Raw genomic sequence first — 25225 nt, 5'->3', positions numbered from 1 at the left:
AATTAGAGTATTATCTTATCCTATCCTTGTAGAAATATTTTCTTTTAGAAACAAAAATCGTTACACCCCCGCTCGCTCGTTCCGTCTCTATTGCGGTTGCGGGGGAGCCAAGCAAGCCACATGCGAGCGCTGCCTCGCGTCGGCGAGCACGTGCGCTGGATGATGGCCTCGCGCGCGCGGCCGCGGCGGGCGATGGGGTCGGCGGCGGCCGGCGGCGGGAGGGATCCCGCCGAGAACCCGAAGGTGGGGAGGCTGCGGGAGCTCTTCGTCGGCGACGCCGACGCGGCAGGTGAGGGCGGTGGCGAATCGTCTCTCTCGTGCCGGTTGTTGCGGGCTGGGGAAGGTGGATTTGGGGGGCGTTTGGTTTGGTTTGGTCGGGGTTGCCTGTACGAGGGGTGGGCGCGCATGTGCGTCGGTGCGTGGGCGCTTGATCGGTGGAGTGGGCTGTGGCGAGTGGTTGGGGGTTTCTCGTTTCGTTTGTAGTTGGAGCTTGGGAGAAGTAATCACCTAATATCGGAAGCGAGCAAACGCTTCAACAGAGGCATCGCTTGAACGGAATCCAGCTGTGAGTGTACTGGAGGAGCTGGAACTCCAGCTATCTCAGTGTTTTGAGGCACAAGAAGGTCGAGGAAAGTAGACAGATCAATAGTTGGAGGTGCTTGGCGAGGCTCTCCGTGTTCATACTGCAAATTCTGTATTCTGAAAACCTGAAACCGTTGCTGCATTGCTGATCAAGCAGAGAATGATATTTCCCCATAGAGCAATGGGTGCCATTTGGGATGAGCACACTAGACAGTTATATGTCAAAATTAGGTTCTCAGCCGACAAAATTTCCAGCAGGGAACATTATGATGTCTGCTTCCTTTGTTGAATTTCCAGTTCTTAACACCAACTTTGTGCCTTGTATTTTATAATGTGAGTGCTGATTCTGAATCGCCTTTTCTAAATTACTGTTCATCAGATGGGTGGGAGAAGTCCTGGGAGTTTGGTGTGACGCCGTGGGATTTGGGGAAGCCAACACCTGTCATCGAACATCTTGTTAGATCAGGAACACTGCCGAATGGAAGAGCTTTGGTTCCTGGATGTGGAATGGTAAATTATTTCATTCTTCTGTGGCTCAGATGTTTCCCATAGATATTATGTTTTCCTCCCTTCCTCTCCCCAGTAATCAAGCTCAGGTTTCAAATCAGACCATTACTTTCTCCCTATGACACCTGTTATAGAACTTGTTTAGTTTTCTCCATTTGTCCTTTGTCATTATTGAGAGCTGATGTGCCATGACCCATGAGAACAGTACCAAACTTGACATAATACAATAACATTAGCAATATCAATCTTTTCATTGAAGAATGTATCTGTGACAGTGTACGCTAATACTATAAGCTGGAACCCATTTTGCTGGCCATTATAATAACTTATTACAAATTGGAACTTAGGTTTTCGCTGTAACACCATCTCATCAAATTTCTTTTCCCACATTGAGTTGATTCTGTATAACAGGGATACGATGTGGTGGCTCTGGCATGCCCTGAACGATTTGTTATTGGATTGGATGTTTCTGATATGGCTGTTAAGAAGGCTAAGCAGGTATGCTGATGTCCAGTGGCTTAGCAAGAGCTTGATTGTCAGTTATGGGAAGCTATCTTGGGAATTGGCCTGCTTGGTATCTTGCCTAGTTTGTTCTTATGTTTCAGGTAGTTACGCTTGATATATAATACAGGGTATATTTTCCAAAGTAACATTAATTGCGGGGCTCGGGATATTAGTTTTTATTTATTTTTGAACCTCTCAAATTGTAAATTGATCATAATGGGCTTGACAACTGAACCACTTTTCGGATAATTGGTACTGAGTTCATTTTCGAATAAAATTTACATTATTCCAACCATCACTACTAGACTACAGCTTTTCTAGAATACCCTTTTTCTGAAAGCTGTCTTCTGATTGTAGGTAAACTTTCTTTTGATGCTGATATAGATAAATATGTCTGATTATCTTTTCCATTGGTATACAGTGGTCATCCTCTTTGCCCAATGCAGATTATTTTACTTTTCTGGCTGAAGATTTCTTCAAGTGGATACCAAACGGACAATTTGACCTTATATTTGATTACACGTAGGTGTCAGTTTATCTTCTCAGTTTATTATTTTGATGGCAGCTCAGATATCGCATGTATCGATGTGTGCAGGTTCTTTTGTGCGCTTGACCCAAGTTTGAGGGTGGCTTGGGCAGAGACAGTTAACCGGCTGCTAAAACCTGATGGAGAGCTTCTCACCTTGATTTATCTGGTGAGGACATAATCTCTGAGCTTTGTTTATTTTCTTTTGCATGAAGCTCCCATTGTAAAAATTGTATGATTGTTTGTTATTCAAACTGAACTTTTCAAAGTTTCAATAATCTGATTTACTCTTAATTAGCTCCTCTGTTATATCTATTTTAGTCCTAGAATGTTGAGTTGTTAGCTCTTTTCATCTTCCAAGGATCACAAGATGTACTACACCGAAATCATTATTTGATAGGATACATTCTGAATGTAATTAATAGAATATGGGTTTCAGAATCCGTATTGGTGGGCAATGGGGGAAGTAAGAAAAGTCAGTCCATTGGCGATGTATTGTGTGCAGAGCAGGGACTTTTCCTACTTAACCATTCCTTAGTGCTTGACAGTTCATTATTACCCAAAAGCAGCCAGGCACCTAAGGTTTTCCCATCCTCTTGTCGTGTGATTCAGGACTTTAGTGTGAGATGGCCCTCAAAATAATGTGTGAACGTGTTGTATTTTGTGAGCATGAGCTCAAGTGATTGGTATTGGACAAAGACAGGATAAAAGTCATAAAACCTCTTGTCTCACTCTGTTTGTCCAGTCAGTGTTGTTACGTTAGGAGGAGAGACAAAGCAGAAACATGGAAAAGTTGAATACAAGTATTATAGCACTGGACACCAAAATTAATCTGCATGCATGCTTGAAATCTATTTGCATTTCTGAATGGTAGTCCATTGCACTGTTGACCATGATGATAATTTCTTACAAAGCTTCATATTACAGATCAGTGATCAAGAGGGAGGACCACCGTACAATAATACAGTTTCTGAGTAAGAATATGTATCCCCTTGCCATCATGGAATGATTAATTTACAGTTGAAAACGTTTGTTTTTTCATGGTAACATGACTACTTTATTTTAGACAAAAAAAACCGTAATGTTCTTCTTCACTACTGTAGTACTGTGCTATTGTGTTGACAACCATCCTTTTTGAAACTTCAGCTATCAGAAGGTACTGGAACCGTTGGGATTCAGGGCTGTTCTTATGGAGGACAATGAACTAGCCATTAAACCACGGAAGGTACACGTTGTTTTCTCATTATTATCTTGTTGTACAAAGGCACTTCATGTTGCCTAGTCCTCATGACTTGGCCAAAGCATCACATTCTTACTGCCTGAGCAGCTATTCAACGATCCTCTGTTATCAGTAATCTTGTGCAATTATGGTCGCATGCTTCATTTACCTGATCATTTACACCGTTTTTAGGGCTGCGAGAAACTTGGGAGGTGGAAGAGATTTGCCCACCAATCATCTCTGTGAGAAAGCAGAAGCATTTTCCTAAATAAACAAAGAAACAAGAATTCATCAAGAGAGGATCAACTGCTTTACATTTATTAGACCGTGTGTATACTTTTTTTAGAATTGCTTTTGGCGTCAGTACGGAGGTTCAGTCCTGAAACATATATGCGTGCTGTCCAAGAAGAAGCATGAGTAGATCATTGTTTAGACTCGAGATGGTCCAGAATCACAGGCCTTGGTTTCGAAATAGAATAGCATAAAAACGCAACAATAAAAAAAAGGAAAGGAGATGCCAGCTGAAGACGGAACATTTAGTGCTTTATCAGTCTAGGTGTTTGGTGTTTTCAGTTCTAAGGCCACCTCCAACGGTGGAGCCAACTTAGCTCTTGAGCACAGTACCAAAATCGGCAGGAGAAGTGCGGGGAGGGGAGATGCATCGGACAGTGAGTGAGCTAGCGCTACTGTTCACGCACTGGCACTGTTTACCGATAAAAAATTCCTATAAGGCCACCTCCAAAGGGACTTCATTAGTGATTAGGCTTGAATGTAGCTTCGGAGCTGACGGGGAGGGAAAAACAGAGGAGAGAGAATCAGCTAGCGACGAACTCGTCATCGGTCGATTTGCAGCGATGGGAGAGAGCGCGTGGGCTCTAGGGAGTAAATGCAGCCTCATAACGAGCAAGTTCATCTTCTCTCCTCCACCTTGGCCGGTGACATCGCTAGCACTAGCTAGGACCGCTGGAGGAGGTCTAAGATAACATTCAGTGCACCGTTGGAGGAGACCTAACTTCCGAGTGGTTCTTCCATGCCACAGTTCGAGTTTTGACCTGTTGACCATTATCTCGTGATAATATCTATCTTAGGCTTCCAAAATTTTACACGTTGGAATTATTTTTCAATACAAGACCTCAGCCTCGTATGAAATTATCAATTTTTTCGGACGCATCTACGGACTCGGACGTTCATCCCACTGCTGAAATAATCAAATTTTCTATGCAATTATCCCAGGGGGAAAAAAGGAAAGTTTGATTTCTAATTGACGTACTTATTAGGCCTAAAGCGAGCTGGGCCTACTTATCCGAACCGCACACACAAAAAGATTCGAGCTCAGATCCTTCTCGGACACCGGCCCACAGGCCCGCCTTACCCAACCCTCTACAAATTCTGCAGCCCAAGCAGCCTTCCCTACCCTTCTTCTCTTCTTATAACGCAAGAAAGAAAAAGGAGAAATCGAAACCGAAACCTGAAAAAGCCTCACTCGATTCATCGCCTCCGCCTCTCTCCCAGCAGCGCACATCGCCGGCGACGCCATGGCCATGAAGCTGGACATGTCCGCGCTCGAGACCAACTTCGCCGTCCCCTGCGGCGACGACGGCGACGGCATGTACTTCTCCGCCGAGGCCCCCGACGTGCCGTCCATGGTGCTCCCCACCTGCGCCGACGTGAGCACTCGATCCCGCCTCCCCTCTCCTCCCCCGCCTTCGATCTCCCCCGCGGAGGGTTTCTGCGATCTGCCAGATTCGTTCGGTCTGAGCCTTGGTTGGCCTGTTTGTCTCCCGCGCAGTTCGACGGGTTCCAGGCGGCGACCAAGGATATGGTGAAGAATAAGAAGGGGACGACCACGCTCGCCTTCATCTTCGACAAGGGCGTCATCGTCGCCGCCGACTCCAGGGCCAGCATGGGCGGCTACATATGTGAGTAGCCCGTCTACTTCTCGGACTCGCGGTGTTGGGACCGGTTAGGGTTTTCCGGCGGGGCTGAATCTGTGGTGTGGATGATGCGCAATTTGTGACGGAAATTTTAGATCTCTATGTGGAATTTGAAGGCTTTGTCTCACCGATTAGGGCTGCGTAGCTTTTTGTTCGTGGGATTGGAAATACTGCGATTTTTATGCGGGATTCGTAGTATCCGATAGGTACGGATGGTTGTATCCCATGTAGTTCACTGTAGTTGTTTATGGCTCTAATCTCAAACAAATAGAGTACGGTGTTCAAAACAGTTCAGCCTCAAATAGAATGACATAACATGTTTTTAGCATCATTGAGTAGGCTGTCAGAATTACTGGTTATGTGCTCTCTGTATTAGTTATGGGAAGAGAAGTATTACTAATGGAATAGTATTCATGCAGTGGTTAGGATCATTTACAAAATAATGTACTAGATGAACTGGGATTTTGGTGGAAAAAAAGGTTCGCTTTTGCTTAGATTTACCAATTGGGTTCAAGTATGTTTCTCTGATCCCTAGGCATGTGATACCAGATTGTATGCTGTTTTATATGATCTCACATTTTCTTTTTTTTTTAATGCAGCCTCACAAACTGTGAGGAAAATTATTGAAATAAACCCCTACATGTTGGGAACTATGGCTGGAGGCGCCGCTGATTGCCAATTTTGGCATAGGAACCTTGGGACCAAGGTCTTTCTCTTCCTCTTAATTATCATTACTTGCATTACACCTTTGCTGAGTAGGGCTAATATAGGTTCTGATTTGCAGTGCCGGCTCCATGAGCTTTCGAACAAGCGAAGGATCTCTATTGCTGGTGCTTCCAAACTGTTGGCCAATATCCTTTATTCATATCGTGGAATGGGACTGTCAATTGGTACAATGATTGCGGGGTGGGATGAAAAGGTGAGTTGTTGGAGGTTACACCTTCAGATTCTCTAAGTTGTATGAGATGACACATGCTTAATGGCTCTTCTCTTTTTCTTGAGCTTTAATGGTTCTTCTCTTGATCTAGGGTCCTGGCCTGTACTATGTTGACAGTGAGGGTGCAAGGCTCGTGGGAAACAGGTTCTCTGTTGGCTCTGGTTCCCTCTATGCTTATGGTATCTTGGATGAAGGGTAGGTTCCTTGTAACTTGTAACATGTGTTGTGTTGAGATTAACTTTGAGTTGAGTGTTTAATTGTTTATTATCTCCACTTTTTCAGTTACCGCTTCAACATGTCAGTTGAAGAAGCTGGTGAGTTAGCTCGAAGGGCTATTTATGGGGCAACCTTCCGTGATGCAGCAAGTGGTGGTTGTGTTAGTGGTATGTTTTTGTCTACTTCATCATGTTTATTTTCATTTTGTGGTATATTTTATCACCATAGTTATTCTGGCTAGGGACATTAGATATCTCTACTTTGCAATTGCCAGTTACAAGAATAAAACAATTTGAGAATACAAACATATTGCCAACGTCTTTGTGATCAATGTTTTCAAATCGAGCGACTAATCGCGATCTAGGGTAGGTTAGTCGGGTCTGATCGACCCTAGTCGACGACTAATCACGATTAGTCGTCTGGTCCACCCATTGTTCGATCAGACGATTAGGCGATTTAAAAACATTGTTTGTGATATTAGTGCATGGGATATTATATTGCATCCAACATATCTAGGATCAATAATGTTGCATCTACCACATTGTTATGTTTTCTGGTTATGATTGGACCATGTTTATTTCTCTTGCTATGGTTGAAGGGTAAAAAACTTATTAGCTTCTCTGAACTAGAAGAGTTTCAATGTAATGGTAATTTCTGTTCTTGTAGAAACAATTATTTGTAGCTCGTAGGTAACCTGAAAGTTGTCTTGATGTGGTTATGCTGCTGCATTTGTTCTCAGCACCTTCCTGACATTGCCTTCCTATGTTGCATCGACCCTAATTGTAACTGGCATGTTATTGCTCATTGATTTTTGTCAAGTAAAATTCATTGTGATCTTTGAAAAATCTTGGTGGCTGTGGCTGACATACTTTCCGAATTGCAGTTTATCACGTTGGCCCCGATGGTTGGAAGAAGCTTTCTGGAGATGATGTTGGGGAGCTGCACTACCACTACTACCCGGTTGAGAAAACACTGGTTGAACTGGAGATGACCGATGCACCTACTCCTGCTTAAACCCGTCGTTTAGAACACCTGAGTGGAGGCGCGCATGCATCCAGGGAACCGCGAATTGTCAAAGCGCCTTGTTTATGAACTTGGACATGTTTGTCTCACAATGTTAGATCACTTTCGTGTCCTGTTGATGTTTCTGACTGATTTTGTGCAATTATTAAATTCTTGACCCACCGATATAGATGTTTTCTTTGAGGTTTCACTGTGCCCCAGTCTGTGTGATCCCCTGGTCGTCTATATGTTTGCTGCGGCTGCTTGTAATCAGCTCTGGTGTACCAATTTGGTACTACCAAAGCACATCCACAGAACTGTATTTCACGGAATCTTACCGGTGCGTGATGTTCGTTATGGTTGTGTTCTCGTCATCAGTGAGAGCTGTGGAAGTCTCTTCATTGGAGAAAGGACAGTTTCTGAACACACTGGTTGAATTGAAGTGCTGTTGAACTGGCGTTTTCATCACGATTCAAAACGGCAATATGCTTCGACTGAGCCATACGAAATGACGAAATGCTACGTGTGAGCAATACGCTTTCCCAGGATCATAGCACGGGTTGTGTTTCGCGTTCCTGCGCCGCCGACGATTACAAGTGGGACGGCCGTGGAGGTCACCGTGGAGATCTCGCCATCTCGGCCAAGCGGATGCCGGCGGATTTGGGGACCATGCTGTCAAGCGACATCGTTGCAGCTCCCTGACGGCCACGAGCAGGCCCAAATCGGCCTTCTCCGGCTCCGGCGCCGACCACGGCGCACAAGACAGGCAGGGACAGCGGAGGGCGCAACTGCAGGCCTTGGCTCCATTGTTTCGCTCTTCTGTCGGGCACCCGATTCGCCGGGTGATCTGGAGACCGGCGGCGCTCCATCAGCGATGCAATTCCCTGTGACTGCGATGGCGAAGAGCTGGAGGGAGGCCGCCGGCGGCCGGGCCGGAGCAAAGAGCCCACCCGTGTAACGGAGGGTTATCCGTAAACGGAAAAGCTAAACCGAGAAGCCCTAATCGCGAGAGGCCTCCCGATTTGGAAAATTGGAAGAAGGGAAGAAAAAAAAATCCGAAACCAGAAAAGGAACCGAAAAAAAGAAGAGAAAAGTAACAAATCTATAAAACATATAAAGAATATAAAGAAGCTCCCTACTAAAAGGTCACTTACTCTATTTCTCTCAACATGCAAATTATCCACGTCATCATCCACTCGAATCTATTTATACCTTCTACTGATTTTCTATGCACAACCGCAATCTATCAATTCTAGCACAAATAATTCCTCCACCATAATAAACACACCTGAAAATGAGATGAAGAAACCGAAGGTCGTTACTGCAATACGAAGAAACCCAAAGATCATCACTGCAATCGAGTTTAAATAACTCCACTCCGCCTCTGGCATGCCCCACCCTACTTGGCACGGCTGTAGCTAAGGTCACCGTCGACTTTATCTTCGGCAATGCCGCCGTCGTGCAGCAGAGCTACAACCTCCATGCCCGTCGTCTCCTCCCCAACCAGAACAGCATCTTCACAACGCGGGCCCGGGAGGACCCTAACTAGAACACGGGCGGATCTGGCTGCGTTGCCGCCGCGGCGCCCCGCACGTACCTGGGCCGTCCGTGGAAGCAGTACTCGCGCACCGTGTTCCTGCTGTCAGAGCTGGACGCGATGGTCGACCCCGTCGGGTGGATAGCCTGGGACGGCGACTTCGCGCCCAACAAGTTTTGATCGCCGACGGCTGACGACGGGAGGCGCTGGGAGAGGTGAAATTCCAGTCAAAGGGGCGGATGATACAAACTAGAAATAGGAAGAAAAAGGAGATGAAAGGTTTTTGGTGATGTTTACGCTCATCTTCAAGGTGTTTTGTTTTCAATCCCTTTTTTATGGTTTTCTAATGGGGAGGAAAAGAGTTGGACAAAGAATAATGTAATAATTAGAATACAAGGATAAGGATTAAAGGGAGAAAAAGAAAAAAAGGAAAAAAGGAAAAGGTAGAGAAAATAAACAGAAAAAATAAAATTAGAGAGAAAAAGAAAAAAGTATAAAGAAATAAAAAAGAAAATTTTGTATCATACTTTACGAGTGCTATTTTGTCATTAATTTTTTATTTAACTAAAATAATTTTTATTCTATGTTTCAAGTCCCGCAGCAACGCGCGGGGAATCACCTAGTAAAGAAGAGCCAACATCAAGCGTCTCATCTTCTCTAGCGATCTACTCCATCACCGGCGGGTTGTGGGCGGAGCGATCGGCCGCGGGTGGCGGCAGAGGTCGGCGGTCTTAGTGTTCGGGTTAGAGATTGGGGGTTTGGGTTGAGGGAGCTTCTATGGTCGGTGGCTTAGAGGGATGGTTGGTGTGCGGGTGGTCGGTGGCAGGGGCGAGCGGTGGAGGTGGTCGGGGTGGGGAGGGGATGGGAGGGGGAGGAGCACGGCGGTCCTCGCCGGCGAGAAGGAGGTCGGTGGCGGGGTGAAGGCGGATAGACGGAGGCCGGAGGGAAGGGGGAGGGGAGAGAGATTAGACTAGGGTGGTCCTCGCCGATGTTGGAGGAGACGACGACGAGGGGCTGGTCGGGGATGGGGACAGAGGGCGGCAGAGGCAGAGGTGGAGGGAGGGAGGCGGAGCGGAGGTGGAAGACGCAGTTGGGATAAGATGGGGACCGGTGGGAGGAGGGGGGAGGCGGGGTGCTCTCGTGAAATCCTAATTCGGAGAGCCCCCTCCGTCTAGTTGCCTCATATCTGTAAATGTCTCTTTGGTAGGGTCCCACATGTATAATACACCCTAATTTGGATTGTGATTATGAATCACGATCCAATTTAAAGTGCTTCAGCGTCAATATTGGCAATGAAATTTATTACACAAGGTTCAACAATTATTTTTATTGTTGAATAATTTTCCTTACTGCCCGAATACTTGTTATCGTTCTAGCAATAAAAATATATTCTGGTAATTAAATTTTTATTCCAGCAACAAAAAATACGAATAGACCGGTTTGTTAAATCGGTTTTAAATCTATAAAATACGGAATCTTGGAGGGCTGAGCTGCGTGGGTCACGCGCGTCACCCGAGTAGCACATGCATCGTACCCACCCAACGAACGGCGGCTCTGAGCCTGGCGTCAAGACGCAGGCGCCGCACTGAAACGAACAGCAAGGGTCGCGGGCTCACTCGCCGCCGGCCGCCGCTCCAACCAACCAAACAGGCAAACAGTCATCACCTCGCCTCGCGCGCCTCTTCGAAATCTCCCCTTCCAAATTCCATCCCGAGCGGAACAACCAAACGAAATCCGCAATGCCGCGCCGCCGCGATCGCAAACCTGCGATGCCGAGCCGCCGCCGGCCGCCCCGGCCACGGGCCCGACTCCCTCCCGGCGAACGCGAACGCCGCCTCGCCGAGGAGGTCCTCTACCTCCACTCCCTCTGGCGCCGCGGCCCTGCCGCCCCCGCCCGAACCCAGTCCCGCTCCGCCGGCCGCATAACCACCGAGACCAAGCGCCGCAGGCTCGACACCGCCGCCGACCAGCCACAGGATACCGGGCTCGAGTGGCCCCTTGCGCCATCCCCGCCGAATTCCTCCCCGAAAACTTGGCCCGAGGCCGCGCCGGCCTCGTCCCCTTCCCCCGCGAAGCCTCCGCCTCCGCCGCCTTCCCCCGGCGCGCTCGCGCAGCGAGAGGCCCTCCGCTCCGCGGCGGAGTTCTTCTCCAACCGCGACTCCGACGACGACGACGACGGCGCCGGGTCCGAGTCGGAGGGCGAGCAGGACGCGGCGGGGTTCATCACGGGCCTGTTCGAGCGGGACGCCGCGCTGCGGGGCCACTACGAGCGGGGCTGGGAGGAGGGGCAGTTCGCGTGCGTGGCGTGCGCCGGGGGCGCGAGGAAGCCGGGGCGGCGGTTCCGGGGCTGCGTCGCTCTCGTGCAGCACGCGCGCGCCGCCACGCGGTACGGGAGGCCCCGGGCGCACCGCGCGCTCGCCGCCGTCGTCTGCCGCGTGCTCGGGTGGGACGTCGCCCGGCTGCCCAGCATCGTGATCGATCCCCGGGGCACGCTCGGGCAGGCGCTCGCTGCCGAGGCCAAGGCCGATGTTCAACTGGCGAAGGTTATTGGCCTGTAGAATCTTTGGAGCTCGCTGCTCAGGTTTTAAGCCTTGACCGCATTCTTAATCTGATTTGCTTGCTGGTATCAGGAGAATGATGCTACTGGGGACGAAAATGACTCTTCGAGTGATGAGGATGAAGAAGAGGTGCACGACTTGTTAAGTGGTTAATGGGATTATTGGTCTGTTGATTTCATTTGGTTGACGATTTTAGTAGGATGGTAATTTGGGAATTGCGGAGAAATAGCTCTTCAAATGATGATTACGCAACAGTTGGCTGCAGAGTTGTTGAATGCTTGTCGATCGAGGATGTGATTTGTGGTTAGCTAATCTGATTTGATTGTTGTTATCAGGAAGAAATTGAGAAAGATAATGGAAACTCAAGTGCCAATGGTGACGAAGAGGACAATGAACTAGAGAACAGTGAAGACTCTGCTGAAAAGGTTTGTTCTGGCAGTTCTGATTATCTGCTACAAAAATATATGCTCCGCTGTGCAATGTGCATTTATACCACTGTTCTCAAGTCTTTGGTTTCATATATGACAAGTCTTTGGTTTCATAAAAATGACTTGTCTCCTATTATAGGGTATTAGTGAATTCAGTTTTGAACTGGTAGATATATGACTTCAGCTATCTGGTCATATTTGGGTCATGAGGATGCAACAGTTGTTTGAAAAGTCATCAAATGCTTGGTGATCTCTTGTGAGATTTCTGGTTAGCTAACCTGACTTGGGCTGTTTATTTTAGGAGGATGTTGAAAAAGGGACGGAGGACTCTAGAAACACCGAGGAGGAGGAGGAGGAGGATATTGAACTAGATAACGGCGAGAAGTCTGCTGAAAAGGTTTGTGCCAGTAGGCTTTCAGACCTCGTATGTTTTCCCTGTATCTTCATATAACGCATTGGTGCATTTAATTTAAACTACTAATGCTGTGCATGATGTTGAGGATAATTCTATATTGTTCCGTGCAGGAGGAATTGGAAGAAAACGGTGCATGGAATTCCAAAGAGATTTCTAAGAACGAAGTGCTTCGTAATAAATTGGTCCAGGAGGCAAGTATTAATACCATACTTTTCATTATAAATTTTGCGGTAAAGTTGTTGTCGCCCTTCCGGAAAAAAATAATACTGTGTTTTTCATTATATATCTGATTTCTTTTGTTCCTTGTGCAATGGTGGCAGAGTGCAAATGCTTCCCTAATAAATACTCCTATGTTGCCAAGACAGTTATATTGGTTAAATATAAAACTTTTTTTAACTCGTGGGTGACTGGATGGGGTCAGTGAGAACATCCAGATTCAGTATAGCACAGGAGCAAGCAATTAAGTTACTGGATATGTATAAGATACGCATGAACAAACACACAATTTGGTGGATTTCTGTAGTATGTGAATAAGAAAGATATACTGACTGTTTCCTTGGGATTGGAGATTCTGCGGAGGACAAGGTGGAGCATATTTACTGTTTATTGAACTATGGTAACAGTGATTTCAATCAATCTCTTTCAGGTCAATACCAGTAAGGATGATTCTTTGAACCAAGGTAATAGTGAAGAAGTTCACAGGCAAGAGATTGCTAAAGAATCTTCTGAACAGGTTTGTGCATGAAACATTTTTCCTTCACTGTCATGTATATTGTATTTTCTCACTGAACGCTTTGCTGCTTAGTATTTTTTGCGTAGTTGTTTTTCTCATGTGATATTTGAGGGATACTAAGAATGTTCGATTTTTAAGACAATGCTTCCATTATCCTATGTAGGAGAATATAAACAATACATATCTGCCAGGCTCCAAAGATAGATGTAAAAAATGAAAAGCACTGTAAAGAAGCTGCTGTCCAAGAGGTCAGTAATGTTATTGGTTTCTTTGTCCTATCTAAGATTTGGACTGGAAATTGTAGATTTTTGAATCACCCAATATTTTCTCTATTCGTATTCCATTGCTCCATTCGTCCTTGTAGAAGATAACAGCGAACTTTTATCTAGCTGATCCCGAATATATAGCACATTATGGAGATTCTCCATGTGTTACCTTTTCAAATTTCAATAAATACTTATATCGGACCTATGGGCTTTCTGGCACCACATACAACAACAACATAGCCTTTTTCCCCAAGCAAGTTGGGGTAGGCTAGAGATGAAACCCGAAAAAAATAAGTTCAAGGTTCAGGCACATTGATAGCTAGTCTCCAAGCGCTCCTATCCAAAGCTATCTCTTTAGAGATATTCCAATTCTTAAGGTCTCTCTTAACCGATTCATCCCACGTCAGTTTAGGTCTACCTCTACCTCTCTTTACATTATCGACCCGCTCAAGAACCCCATTACGCACCGGCGCCTCAGGAGGCCTTCGTTGGACATGTCCAAACCATCTCAGCCGATGCTGGGTAAGTTTCTCCTCAATTGGTGCCACTCCGACCCTATCCCGAATAACTTCGTTCCGGACTCTATCCCTGCTTGTGTGCCCGCAAAACCACCGCAACATCCGCATCTCTGCTACACTCAGTTGCTGGACATGTCGCTTTTTTGTAGGCCAACATTCAGCACCGTATAGCATCGCCGGACGAATTGTTGTCCTATAGAATTTGCCTTTTAGCTTTTGTGGAACCCTTTTGTCACAAAGGATGCCAGAAGCTTGTCGCCATTTCAACCAGCCAGCTGAAATTCTATGCCTAACATCTTCATCAATGTCGCCATCCTTTTGTAGCACCGATCCTAAATACCGAAAAGTATCCTTCTGGACCACCACTTGTCCATCTAGACTAACGTCTCCCCCCTCATGCCTAATCGCGCTGAAATCGCACATCATGTACTCGGTCTTGGTCCTACTAAGTCTGAACCCTTTCGACTCTAACGTGCGTCTCCACAGCTCTAACTTCCTATTAACCACTGCCCTACTCTCGTCAACTAGCACCACATCATCAGCAAAGAGCATACACCAAGGGATCTCACCTTATATATCCCTTGTGACCTCATCCATCACTAAAGCAAATAAATAAGGGCTCAATGTTGACCCCTGGTGTAGGCTTATGTTAATAGGAAAGTCAGTGGTGTTGCCATCACATGTCCGGACAAACGTCGTCGCATCTTTGTACATATCCTTAATGAGGGTAATGTACTTAGTTGGGACTTTGTGCTTCTCCAAGGCCCACCACATGACATTTCTCGGTACTTTGTCATATGCCTTCTCAAGGTCAATGAAGACCATGTGCAAGTCCTTCTTCTGCTCCCTATATCTCTCCATCAATTGTCGTATTAAGAAAATCGCCTCCATGATTGACCTTCCAGGCATGAACTCAAATTGGTTTTGGGTCACACTTGTCACTCTTCTTAGGCGATGCTCGATAACCCTCTCCCAAAGCTTCATTATATGGCTCATCAGCTTAATCCCACGGTAGTTAGTACAATTTTGAACATCGCCCTTGTTTTTGAAGATAGGTACTAATATACTTCTCCTCCATTCTTACGGCATCTTGTTTGACCGAAAAATGAGATTAAAAAGCTTAGTTAACCATACTATTGCTCTATCTCTTAGTCATCTCCACACCTCAATGGGGATACCATCAGGACCCATCGCTTTACCTCCCTTCATCCTCTTCAAAGCCTCCCCGATCTCTACCTCCTGAATTCTCCTCACAAAACGTCTGTTGGTATCGTCAAAAGAGTCATCTAACTCAAGGGTAGGGCCCTCACTCTCCCCATTAAACAACTTGTCGAAGTACTCTCTCCATCTATCCATGATGTTGTCATGAACCTTGGGTCCATGACGATAACTAGACCTAGGCTATGCTTTTCATGGCCGCGATCTATGTCTTCTCCGGCGAGGTTTTCCCCTCTACCGCAGGCTTGGTTGTTTAGAAGAGATAGAAAGAGATTAGATTGGTTGATAATTCATTGCTTGATTAAAAGAGATACAATCCCATCTTTATATAGATGGGCTGACTTGACCCTTAAGAAACCCTGACTTAACCCTTAAGAAACCAATCTCTAAATTTAAGAAAATAACAAACCAAGCTAATCTAAGCTTTCTTAATATCCTAGACCTATTACTGTTCACGGGTAGGAAGTACTGTTCACGTGCAGGTCAAAGCTGCCATGGGGCTATGAAGGACGGGAGCCATGGCCTCCACCAGACCACCACAGCTCGAGGGCGAGCTGTTTTCGAAGGAGGGGGGAGATGTCATGGGTAGGAAGTACTGTTCACGCCGTGAACAATAATAGGTCTAGGATATTAAGAAAGCTTAGATTAGCTTGGTTTGTTATTTTCTTAAATTTAGAGATTGGTTTCTTAAGGGTTAAGTCAGGGTTTCTTAAGGGTCAAGTCAGCCCATCTATATAAGGATGGGATTGTATCTCTTTTAATCAAGCAATGAATTATCAACCAATCTAATCTCTTTCTATCTCTTCTAAACAACCAAGCCTGCGGTAGAGGGGAAAACCTCGCCGGAGAAGACATAGATCGCGGCCATGAAAAGCATAGCCTAGGTCTAGTTATCGTCATGGACCCAAGGTTCATGACAGATGTCCTCATCCTTCACTAGCAGTCGATCTGTCCCATCCTTAATGCATTTGATTTGGTTGATGTCCCTTGTCTTCCGCTCGTAGATCCTAGCCATCCTATAAATGTCCTTCTCCCCTTCTTTCGTGCCTAGCCGCTGATACAGGTCATCATACGCCTTACCCTTTGCTACACTCACAGCTCGCTTTGCAATCCTCTTCGCTAATTTATAGCCCTCGATGTTGGCTGCACTCTTGTCAAGGTGGAGGCGCTTGAAACACTCGTTCTTCTCCTTAATAGCCCTTTGCACCTCGTCATTCCACCACCAGGTGTCTTTCCCCTCCTGTTTGCCTCCCCTACTCACGCCAAACACCTCTGAGGCCCCTCCTGTTTGCCTCCCCTACTCACGCCAAACACCTCTGAGGCCACCTTCCGAACACATGTTGCCATCTTTAGCCACATGTCATCTGCGTCTTCTCCTTCTTCCCAAGGCCCCTCACCTAGCATCCTTTCCTTAAACGCTTGTGCCGCTTTCTGGCACCACATGAATCAGACATTTTGCATGCAGGAATTTAATGCTACAGAGAGTGAGAAACAGCATGCTAAAACTGCAGATGGTACTGGAGATACTCTGCTGTCATCAGCTTAGGAAATTCATCAACTTAACCTCTATCCTCATCTTTTTGTACCAAAAGTCACAGGTGTCAGGCCTTAATGTGTATATTCCTTAATTGGTTTCTAGTTTCCTGACAACATACTACAAGATACCTTAGCTCTAGATGATGTCATTAGTTACATAATTGCATGGCATGCAGTAACAATTGTAACTGTTTAAAGTTGAATTCGTCAAAGGTATCTGCATCCTTTGTATTTATTCGATATCCTGCTTCATTTCATCTGCTTTCTCATGTAGTGTACCCTATATCATAGCGGTTATGCACATATATGGCGTCAAGGCAGTTGCAACTATTTACCACACAGCTCCAGTCTTACATCACTAATTTGTAGTGCTTTATTAGCAGATACTCTAGAAGCATCTCATGCATTCCTGGTAGCTGTGCAAAGACGATTGCTGAAATCCCGTTATGAGATTCATTGGATGGCTGGTGTTCGTGTTGAAGACGCACCAGAATCCTTAGGCTAACTGCTTAGCTGATATAGACGCCAGTATGCAAACACTTATTCACTTTATAAAATTTGTATTTCAGACTTTGGGAGACGCAACTCCAATGGCCGTGAAACTGAGGAACGTTTCCTCCACGAAATACCAGTTACCTACTTGAGCATTGTTCATCTTCGTTGATGCTGTGGCTGAAGAAGTAAAAATGTATGGATGGGAGAAGCTGCTTGCTTGCTCCGGCAAAACATGGCGGACTGATACAGTATTAGGTTGATCTGCTGGCAAAAACTATTTTCGACTACGTAACCTCATGAAAATCCTTACTGATGTTGGCCCGAAATCAGATACCTCCAAATTGGGCCGAGTGTTGAATCGTTTTGTCCAAATCTTATAATCGAGTCGCCCCTAGCAAATTGGCCCGAGTGTAGAATTGTTGTCTGAATCTTATAATCGAACTTTGCTATGTGCAAGTCTTCTGAAATCTTCTTTTCAAAAAAAAAAAAAAAGATCTTCTGAAATGGGACGTAATTGTTCGCATGGTTAAATTGAAGGGCCCTGAATTGAATTTGGGATGGGTGTATAATTGAACTGTTTTGAATGTTACATTCAGCAACACCATCTTTGTAATTGGGTTGTCCCAAACTTGAAATTGAAAGCTATGTGTCGTAATTGTTTATCCTGGTGAATAATTACTTTGTGCCTTGACTGCACGGTTCTTATCCGCGACGAGAACATAGTTTTGCATGTTGCAAATTGTTCACTTTCGTCTCCTGAAAGTGGCCTAATAGAGTACACCTTGCATGGAACAGGGCCAATAAAGTACGCAGTTAACCATCCCTTAGCCGTTTTCTTTCATTTTTGCATTTTACCTTTACGTTTTCTTCTCCTTTTGTTTTAATTTTCATGTTTCTTTGCTTATTCATATTTTCTTTTCTTCATTAGAAGTTAAAATTCTTTGTATGCTTACACTTGAGATTTTCATCATGAGAAAGAAAGTATCAGCAAGAAGTCTCTTTACCTTCTCCTTACAATTATTTCTCATTTTCAACTATAAAATAGTACAGCAATCACAAGAAATGTCATGGTATAGGGAGAAGCGAATGACTCTTCGTTTACTAGTTTTACGAAGTACAAATAAGACACTGTCCCCAGCATTTTAAGGGGAAACAGCACATGTTGGGTATCCTGTTTCCTGTGGTCACTCTTGCAAACAGACCTATGTAGAGAATGAATACACCTCGGCACCAAAAATGTAGAGGTTCAAGAATGAATATGTGCATACTGCAGTAACACAAAGAGAAGAATAAGAATACAGATGTCGATCATTCTCAGCGATTTCCACTATAAGCGTGCATATCAATTTGTTCTCCAAACAGGAATTCTGATCTGATGGAGTTAGCACTTTGCTTGACAATGTAGTTAGACTCACTGTTCGATCAAGATGAGAGTTGAACATCCATCCTGAGATAGACATAGATCACACGGATCACATCAAATTTTGGTGCGAGTAGCATAATCACACCAGCCTTAGCTGCATCCTTCATGCGTGTTTTTCAGAAAAAAAAAACTTCATAAGTATTGACAGACTATTTTCAACAGGCAGGTATGACTGTGATGGTTTGGGCCTGAACACTCCTGCCAAAATTGGACGGATTAAATCATCAATAAATTGGTTAGTGAATAATATAGAAATATTGAAATAAAATAACACAAGCTGATTAATTCCCAAGTCAGAGCCCCTAGAAGTCCAAATATCCAGTAAAACAATGCAGAGAGACTGAAAGAGGACCAGGAGTGCTTTCAGATATAGATACAGCAGGCAAAATGAAAATATTTATTTGGTCCTCTTCTAATTTTCACCTCTTTGAAACTATAAAGACAGATAAGGTAGGGGAAGGGTTTGCACTTATGCATTGTGCAAAACAAAGGCTACGGAACCATACTCAATATTTTCAAAGTGCTTGGACACATATCGAAATTTACTAATCGATTGTGGGACCGCATGCATGCATACAACCTTGCGCTCAATCATCCGGGGGGGGGGGGGGGGGTCTTTTTTCTTTATATGAGATGCTGATTCTCACCAGTGGCAATTAAAAGTCGCCGTATTACAAAATTATGTATCTTCCTCCTCAAATTCATCCTGAAATTCCAAGTCATCAAGAATAATGTACTTGGCATCAGCAGTAAATTGAGGTGAATTGACGTCATCCTCATTTGTCGGACCCCTTTTTAATTTCTCATACCTGCGGATAGAGACAAATATTGTTACACCATGTCACCATGAAAAGGTAACTTCCTGATATCATGCACAGTGAGTGTTTAGCTACTTGTGAATGGAGGGAGTAGTATATATGTTGTTCACAAGGCAACCAAAGGTCCTCAAATGGATAACAATCGGTTTACAACAATATCAAGTGAAATTTTCTATATGGCGCAGCAGTTTGGGTATCAAGTTTTTTGGCAGATTGCAGAAGAAAATGCAATCAAAATCAGAGGTCAACCACACTACAAGTTCTTAAATAAAATCTTAGTTACAAATAATTTGTGAGTAGGTAACTAATAGTAATCCAACAAGTCATAAGAAATTAACTTTATCGCTGACTTATTTCAGCATCTGTGCTACGCTGTTCTGAACATTTCAAATTCTAAAAACTCAAACGCGCAGGAGGACTGCACATCAATATATTAAGAAGAAAAGGGAGGGGTAGACACCCCAGGTGATACAGTTATGGGCCCGTATCGTGCCCTTACAACGGAGACTACAATTTAGGGTTCTGAAGAACCAACCTCAAACAAACCATCTACCATTACCTACTGAGACTACAATGTGGGCTATATTTGGACCAGATATTAATGGAAGATGTTTCAGTTTATGTTTTTAGCATTTTAGCTTGAGTCACCAAACGCATATTGACCAATAGATTAATACTAAGCTATTTTAATGGTTACAATGTTAATTCTGAACAATAAAAATCTCTGCCATAATTCCCTGAGACTAAAATGCGTGTTATGACTTCCCACAAGGAAACAATGCTGGTTATAACTTGACCAAATGTTAAGGAAAATTGTTTCAGTTTAGCTGTTTGGCAGTTCAGCTTGAATCACCAAACACATATTGATCCTGATCCCTCTTAGCCTGAGGTGAGCAAAAGTTTGTTTCATAGGAACTAAGGCCTTTGAAGTCATGCTGTGCTGCGTATGAGTTGATCTTGGAAAGAGATTACTTACTTGTACCAATTGAATAAGCTAACACCAACCATAATGGTGAAAAGACCAACCCCTTTCAACCAAGTAAATTCATCATGGAAATAGAATACTGCAACCTGAAAGATCAAGGTAATAAAGATCATTTATAAGAGGCATTAGAAACCAAATGCATATTATTCTATGGAGTCTAGGAATAACAAACTACTTCCTAATCTCTGCTCTGGTGTTATCAAGCTTCATACTAATACTAGCAGACATGCAACGTGTTTACTCCTTGAGGTGATATAACTCTGTCAATACTTGATAGCTTCCTTCTAATATTGTATGCCAAAAAATTGAAGGTACTTTCAGTTTTCTCTCATTGGATGATTTTTATTCTAGTTTTTGTCGTTCAAGACTTGGTAGCTATTCTATCATGTGCCACCCAATTGCCAACCACCTGTATTATTCCTCTCATTTTTTCCCAGATGAAGTGTAGTTCATGGTTGATAGCAGTATATGCAAAAATAATAGGTAAATCAGGAACATAATTCTTAGCAAGGGGTTCATGAAATCCAGATTCCACTGCAAATTCAAGAAAATGAACAAAAGAAAATGTTCAGCAAGGATCATATTTTCAAAATTACCAAAATGGTTACAGCTTCTTTTACTACCCCAGCTATCGTCACGGTTATGGCACTTGTTGCTGAAATAAGTATATACTCTGTTAACACCTGCAGTTAGAATTAATTGCCCATGAAATCTCTGGTAATTACTGAAAGTTTAGTCCCAAATTATATAAGACTTGTTACCATGAAAAAGGCCAAGGATCCTCCGATAAGCATAAGTAAGCAACTGCGCATGACATGCCAAGGGTTATCGAAATATGAATTCTTCTGAAAATCACTCCAAGGATCCAGTAATAGAGACAGTATCATGGTGGCTATGGCCATCACTGGTGTAACATGGCTCATCAAGGTAATAGGATTTTTCAGGCCTGCAAAAGGGAGACAGTTCATGAATTCCTAGTAGTCAAATCATGCTTCAATAAAATAATTGTGGTCCCACTTTTATCCAAGCTTAGGGCACAAACTGGAGGCGGAGATACTAAGCTAATGGCATGGCTCAAGCAGAACTAGAGCTTATTTGTGTGAAGTGCTGTTCCTGATGCTCAGAGCTTAAGATCAACAGCATCTGATGCTGTATAACATTTGGGCTCAAATTACATCGACTGCTCTGCCACTAAACAATGGCTTCAGAAAAGAGAGGATAGAGCTCTCATCTAATTCTTAGGTTCCTAACTTCCGAAAGCACTCCCAATTGGTAGGAAGAAAGAGCCAGGACAGACTGGGTTTAGGAAAAGGTTTGGCTGGTACACATAAACAAATGAATTGAATAATCAGATATGTAGAAGTATTAAAATGTCTGCACGACATAATACTCCTTCCCTATTGTTGGAATTGACATTCAAGAATAAAGCAAAGCTTACATACCATAAGTATCTTTCTTGAAATATCAAGATCCACATGCACATACAGAAAGGAAATCATTAGCCCAGGAGCATAAAAGAAATAAAAGAGTGAAAAAATGAAGTTGACACTATCTACAACAAATTGTATAAAACTGATCGATAGACTCACCTGCAACAGAATCTGAGTCATGGACCAGCGGAATCCTGACATAACAGCAGCAAGCGTCACAAAAATGAAGCCCCAGAAGTCGAACTCGGTCTCCTTGGCAACTGATGAAAATAATATTGCCAAATCAGAAAACATAAGTCCAATTATTTTGGTAACATTGACCAAAGAACTGCACGTTTGAATGCTCAGTTAGCATGGTGACTATGATAAGAAAAACACTCAATTACGAAATTCAAGTTTACCGTAATGTGAACTTCAACATGATGTGGAGCAGACTATTTTTAGAAACAACATATCCTCTGGAAAACTAATTTGGCTCAGTTGTATATCTAATTGCTTTGAAGGACAACCCTTCGCACCTAGGACTCTAGGAGGCAGCAAACTCACCAATAACTGAAATATTGCATCAGAGTCCTATAAGTCTGTAAGAGAATTATACAAGTTCCCTAAACAACTTCAAATAAGGAAAAGCCTAGAAATGTGTTGCCAGTAGTGAAACTGAAGAATATCCAGAACTCCCAGTTCTCCATTTAACTATTAAAGCTGCCAACAATGGACAGTGTACTTTATTATTTTTATGAAGAGCATCAGTGGCATTTTGGCCTTCTTGGTCAAAGCAAAGTTTCTTAACTTCACAAGCTGCTGAAGTGGACTTGAATTACATCAGATAGTTAAATGATATCACATGCATGCTCTTATTGTGGTGTACTTGTCGAAGAGACTATAGAGGAAGACATATTCGGTAGCTACGGACCAAGCTAGAAATAAGGAATTTCGTTGATTAAGAAGAACACAACATCAACAGAGCATGTGGAACCCTGCAGTGTTGTGTGGATGTCAATTGTCAACTTTGCAAGGAAAATAAACTTTAAATTTATACTGAGAACGCTCAGATTTTCTATAATAAACTAAGCTCCGAATAACTAGTAATATGGATAATGGAATACCTATATATATCTTAGCAGCTTTCTATAAGGAAAGCTTTTGTCCATTACCGATAGGTTTATGTTTCAAGCAGTGCAGGAAAAATACAATCTAACAATGATAGGTGGGGCAAAGCACCAATGGGGTAAATGGCTAAATCTTAGAAGCAAGCAAACTGGCATCGCCCAAAATTCTTATCACAACACATACCTGTCAATAGAACTCCAATAGAGATAACAAATATGATTCCTAGAAGCTTGATGCTAGGATTTTCCAACCTTGAAAATTGGAAGGAACTTTCAGAGGCATATTCAATCAAAAGCAATGGAAAACAAAAGGAACACAAAGATATGCATGTTATTTAGGAAGAGTGATGATGACATAAATGGATATTATGACACTGTAATCAACTTATCAAGTTATCATAAGGAAATAACAAATTGATATTATGTAATCAAATTAGTTAGTGAATGAGCAGGTTTTACGCAATCCGATGAGGTTGCAAAATGTGTAACTAAGTTCTTGAAAAAGTATCTGTAATGCTCATCTGTATTTCAAAAAGAATCTTTGACAAGTCACAAGTAAATAAGAAAGCAGTAGGCCATTAGTATGGCTGTGGCATGTGGCAATTAAAGTTAATACCAGATCATCATGTGGTTAAGGGAAGTGTGGGTTTATCACTGCATTACATTTGAACCACAATTCTTGCCTTTCGAAAAAAACGTTAGTGATGCCTCCTTCCTAGCTTACCAAAATTGATCAGTGAACAGCATCAGCTCATTCAACTAACTGTCTTCAAAAGTGGGATAAACATACAACTGTACCAACCAATTGTGCGGCAATTGTAACAAATTATGCAGATTAGAAATTCCTGCTCTGCTAATATAGATATAATGCAATTTACAACTAGCTTCCAAGTAGGACAAACAATAACCAGGGGAATGAAGACCAGCACTCACCTAAATGCAAACGCGAAGAGCAAAAGGAATATTGGGGCGGCTGATTTACACTGCAGAAGATAAATTTCATGAAATCTAGTTACTTAACAGATTGAGGAATCCAACTAGAGAAGCAGAAGTGAATTAAACCCTTCAGCAGACAACACACCATAGTAGCAAACGTCACCGAGATGAACACTAGAGATGCGTTGCTCAGGTTTATGTCCGACGCTGTCCCTAGAGCAGTTGGCACAACTGCAGAACAGCTAGTCAGAACTACGATTTGGTCCAAACACAAACCACTGCTGCAATCAGTTGTAAACCGAGATCCACACCTCTCATGAAGTAATCCTTCCACCCCATCTCGACGGCACTGTCAGGCCCCTTGGACTGGAAGAAGATTATGAGCCTGGACAGCCCCGCCTGCAGCGCGAAGTGCACGGTGTTCATCAGCAGCGGCGCCGGGAAATTGCCCAGCTTGTCCCCCAGTAGCGTCTTGTTGTATCTGCCATCCCACAACAACCGAAGCAATTAGGCCGCCATCTCCGCAGCGGGAGGAGAAGGGGGGGGGGGGGAGTGGGGATCCAGGCCACTCACAGCGTGAGGCAGGTGCTGAACGCGTACCACACCAGGATGTAGAACCCGGTCCTGAGCACGACGGCCGGCGCCAGCGCGGCGCGCTCCAGCGACTCCAGCTTGGTGACGGACTCGCTGGTCCGGAGCCCCGGGGCCCCGCCGGCGCCGGCGGAGCACGGGGAGTTCTCGACGTCGAGCGCCCGGCGCGCCGCCTCCGGATCCGCCGCCGCCGCCGCCGCGGCGTGCATGCTCCGCTGCCGGAAGTAGCCCGACCGCGGGGACCCAACCTCCGCGGCGCCCCCGTCGGCATCCCCGCCCTCGGGCTTGGGATGCATGCCTCGATCCCGCTCGTGCTCCGGGAGGGGCTACAAGGCTCGCATTGCGTGCGCGCGCGAGGAGCTGGCGGCGCTCGGCGGGGTTGCCGGTGCCAATGCCGCGGCGCGGGCGGGGATCTGGAGACGCCGCGCGCGGGGAGAGCGGAGCGGGAGTGCCGGAGTGGGGTGGGGTGGGGGGCGGCGCCTGCACCTGCGCTGCGCGAGCGGCCGCCTGCCGGAACGGGGGCGGCGGGGACGATGGATTTGGCGGGTGCGCGCGGTGGGCGGCAGGTCGGGTTGGGGTCGGGTTGGACGCGCCCGCCCGGTTGGGTGCGGGGTACCTGCCTGCCTGGACAGGTGGGTGGGTTGGTGGTGGCGGCCAGGCTTGGTCCAGTAGGGGGCGCACGGGGCCCGCCCGCACTGCCGGCTGTGCGGCCGAAACGTGAAATGGAAGAAGTGTTTTGGGGCGGGATGTCGTGGGCGGAGGGGCTTGGATGATGTTGGTGGTGCGTGACAGCAGTAGAGGA

At 44.8% G+C, this 25225-nt stretch overlaps 4 protein-coding genes across 12 annotated transcripts; 3 read left to right on the top strand and 1 right to left on the bottom strand.

The window, feature by feature from the left end:
* The first annotated feature begins 58 nt into the window (after positions 1-58).
* On the top strand, positions 59-3810 carry LOC120702659 (probable thiol methyltransferase 2). The gene is made up of 8 exons (XM_039986538.1): positions 59-289; positions 962-1092; positions 1501-1587; positions 2015-2115; positions 2189-2288; positions 3047-3093; positions 3266-3344; positions 3531-3810. The coding sequence occupies exons 1-8, from the start codon at positions 121-123 to the stop codon at positions 3582-3584; spliced, it is 768 nt and encodes a 255-aa protein (XP_039842472.1). The 5' UTR covers positions 59-120; the 3' UTR covers positions 3585-3810.
* A 937-nt stretch (positions 3811-4747) lies between these two features.
* Positions 4748-7639, top strand: LOC120702658 (proteasome subunit beta type-5-A-like). Its single transcript, XM_039986537.1, has 7 exons — positions 4748-5005; positions 5128-5257; positions 5872-5978; positions 6057-6191; positions 6301-6404; positions 6492-6592; positions 7309-7639. The coding sequence occupies exons 1-7, from the start codon at positions 4874-4876 to the stop codon at positions 7437-7439; spliced, it is 840 nt and encodes a 279-aa protein (XP_039842471.1). The 5' UTR covers positions 4748-4873; the 3' UTR covers positions 7440-7639.
* A 2913-nt stretch (positions 7640-10552) lies between these two features.
* LOC120702655 (mitotic apparatus protein p62-like) lies at positions 10553-17796 on the top strand. Of its 7 annotated transcripts, XR_005686491.1 has the most exons (9): positions 10559-11507; positions 11595-11651; positions 11858-11947; positions 12252-12347; positions 12476-12556; positions 13012-13098; positions 13262-13346; positions 16566-16698; positions 17206-17796. XR_005686491.1 is itself a non-coding variant. In XM_039986534.1 (8 exons), the coding sequence occupies exons 1-7, from the start codon at positions 10704-10706 to the stop codon at positions 13313-13315; spliced, it is 1269 nt and encodes a 422-aa protein (XP_039842468.1). In that variant the 5' UTR covers positions 10558-10703; the 3' UTR covers positions 13316-13346; positions 17206-17796. The 7 variants fall into 7 exon arrangements, 5 of the variants coding, with proteins under 5 accessions (XP_039842466.1, XP_039842465.1, XP_039842468.1 ...); XR_005686490.1 differs by lacking the exon at positions 13262-13346 and having other exon boundaries at positions 10553-11507; XM_039986534.1 differs by lacking the exon at positions 16566-16698 and having other exon boundaries at positions 10558-11507.
* Positions 17797-18130: 334 nt separating this feature from the next.
* On the bottom strand, positions 18131-24992 carry LOC120702654 (probable sugar phosphate/phosphate translocator At1g06470). Of its 3 annotated transcripts, XR_005686489.1 has the most exons (13): positions 24406-24984; positions 24144-24313; positions 23978-24063; positions 23830-23879; positions 23081-23148; positions 21947-22047; positions 21800-21812; positions 21119-21303; positions 20954-21040; positions 20349-20443; positions 19202-19363; positions 18547-18752; positions 18294-18398 (listed from the first exon to the last, which is right to left on the bottom strand). XR_005686489.1 is itself a non-coding variant. In XM_039986530.1 (12 exons), the coding sequence occupies exons 1-11, from the start codon at positions 24717-24719 to the stop codon at positions 19234-19236; spliced, it is 1299 nt and encodes a 432-aa protein (XP_039842464.1). In that variant the 5' UTR covers positions 24720-24984; the 3' UTR covers positions 18131-18752; positions 19202-19233. The 3 variants fall into 3 exon arrangements, 2 of the variants coding, with proteins under 2 accessions (XP_039842464.1, XP_039842463.1); XM_039986530.1 differs by having other exon boundaries at positions 18131-18752; XM_039986529.1 differs by lacking the exons at positions 18547-18752; positions 19202-19363 and having other exon boundaries at positions 18152-18398; positions 24406-24992.
* Positions 24993-25225: the final 233 nt, after the last annotated feature.

The sequence above is a fragment of the Panicum virgatum genome, chromosome 4K (genome assembly GCF_016808335.1).
Source record: "Panicum virgatum strain AP13 chromosome 4K, P.virgatum_v5, whole genome shotgun sequence".
NCBI lineage: Eukaryota > Viridiplantae > Streptophyta > Magnoliopsida > Poales > Poaceae > Panicum > Panicum virgatum.
The sequence above is the reverse complement of the archived record's forward strand: the minus strand, read 5'-3'. Positions and strand labels throughout refer to the sequence as shown.